This window comes from Orycteropus afer, unplaced genomic scaffold (genome assembly GCF_000298275.1).
Source record: "Orycteropus afer afer isolate SDZICR_OR568_19922 unplaced genomic scaffold, OryAfe1.0 scaffold00008, whole genome shotgun sequence".
Classification (NCBI taxonomy): domain Eukaryota; kingdom Metazoa; phylum Chordata; class Mammalia; order Tubulidentata; family Orycteropodidae; genus Orycteropus; species Orycteropus afer.
Genome location: NW_006921595.1, coordinates 12,490,341 through 12,492,351, shown reverse-complemented (window position 1 = coordinate 12,492,351; position 2,011 = coordinate 12,490,341). Strand labels below are relative to the sequence as shown.

The 2,011-nt window shown below is 33.0% G+C and overlaps 1 protein-coding gene across 1 annotated transcript in view; it reads left to right on the top strand.

Annotated features, from left to right (window-relative positions):
- Positions 1-1,357: 1,357 nt before the first annotated feature.
- The window catches only part of CCDC126 (coiled-coil domain containing 126), a 31,088-nt gene continuing 30,434 nt past the window's right edge, over positions 1,358-2,011 (top strand). The window contains exon 1 of the mRNA XM_007945875.2: positions 1,358-1,595. Coding sequence (XP_007944066.1) covers positions 1,358-1,595 — 238 coding nt within the window. The remainder of the gene's footprint in view (positions 1,596-2,011) is intronic.

Genomic DNA, 2,011 nt, shown 5'->3' with positions numbered 1-2,011 from the left:
GTAGTGATACCACCTCGGAAACCCAAAGAGGGGTCACTATGAGTCGGGTCCAACTCAATGGCACATAACAACAACGACAACAAGAAGTCTGCTTCTATTTTATCTTTGATGAACTTTATAGTTTTGGGTTTTACGTTTAGGTCTTTGATCCATCTTGAGTTCGTTTTTGTGTATGGTGTGAGGTGTGCATCTTCTTTCAGTTTTCTGCAAATGGAAATGCAGTTTTGCCAGCACCATTTATTAAAGAGATAATTTCTTCCCCATTGAAGTTAAAAAGTTATTAGGAATTATTTTCATTAAGCTATGAAATATCCTTGTGAGATGCCCTTTTTGACTCTAGGTTTATTGTTACCTATAGATTTTTGCTCCATTGATGGAATCAGATGGTTTTCTTTGCTTGAGACTTTGGTGATTTCCTTATACATTATTATTCTCCAGGCCGTTGTGAATACCATGATCAATATCACTTTTTTTTTTTTAAAAATCAAAATGTAACCTATCAATTTTTTCTTAAGTTATAGAAATATATACTTGTATCATTTAAAATTTGGAAATATAGAAAAATGTTTTAACACTTGTCATTAAATGATTACCATTCATTAAGTCTAATGTACTTTCAGAAGGTATAAACTTAGAAATTATAGCTTACTTTTTATCTCAGTTTGGATGCTTCCTGATGTTACCTCATTCCCATTTTAATAATGTCTCCTAGTGACACTTTCAAACATTGGCACACTCTATTGGAACGTAGGCAGGTATTTTGATTTTCTGGTCTGTTTCATCTTTCCCTATATCTAACTTTATTTTGGCATCTACATTTTTATCTTTGGAAGAAGAATAGCTTTAGAATGCCATTTAGGTTGGTAACATGTATTTGAATAGACTGAAATCCCCTGTAAATCTTGCTATGTGTCCATGGTTTTAGTTACAAATGAAAATAAGTCATTTGAAGAGTTCTATGACCATGGTGTAATTTTTTCAAATACTTTCAATGAATTGCTATTTATTTCTAGTTTAAATTTTTGAAGAGCTAGGTAAATGAAACTGATAAAAGACCTGAAGTCTTGCTTAGTGGCAGAGAAAGTTGTCAAAGATGATTTAGGTCTAAATCAAAACTATAGAATCTTTTAAATCTATCAGTCTGTTATATTATTGATATTGATTAAGACTAATTGCATTTTTTCTTCTCAATTTTACAGAGTTAATTAAGAGCTGGAGACAATCTTGCTGAAGATGAAGGATATAAAATATTAGAAGAAGAATTTTTTTTTTTCTTTTTTCTTTTCAAAAGTCTTGGTTGTTTGGTGACTTGTCTCTAGTTACCACTTTTCAATTGAATCTATTCACTTCATCAGAAATGTTTTTTACAATCTCAAGAAAAAATATGTCCCAGAAATTGAGTTTACTTTTGCTTGTATTTGGACTCATTTGGGGATTGATGTTACTGCACTATACTTTCCAGCAACCAAGACATCAAAGCAGTGTCAAGTTACGTGAGCAAATACTAGATTTAAGCAAAAGATACGTTAAAGCTCTAGCAGAGGAAAATAAGAACACAGTGGATGTCGAGAATGGTGCTTCCATGGCAGGATACGGTAAGGTAACAATAGAATGTTTCCAGTCTTTTCTAACCTGTCCCCATTTAAAAATAATCATGAAAATTGAATTCATTGCTTATGTATAGGTCTTTACACAAATCATTTTTTCTATTATGAAAATTGTGGAGTAGTGCCTAAGACACTTGACTGCTAACCAGAAGGTTGGCAGTTCAAACCCACCAGCCACTCCTTGGAAGGAAGATTGGCAATCTATTTTTGCAGAGATATTGCCTTGGAAACCCAAAGAGGGGTCGCTATGAGTCAGAGATGACTTGATGGCACATAACAACAACAACAACATTGAGAAATAGTATGATAAATACCTGTATAAAATATCTATCGTCATTATTCAATTGTAATTTGTGTCTGAGTGGGAGACAACAACAGTCCCCATAAGACACAACTACACCCAC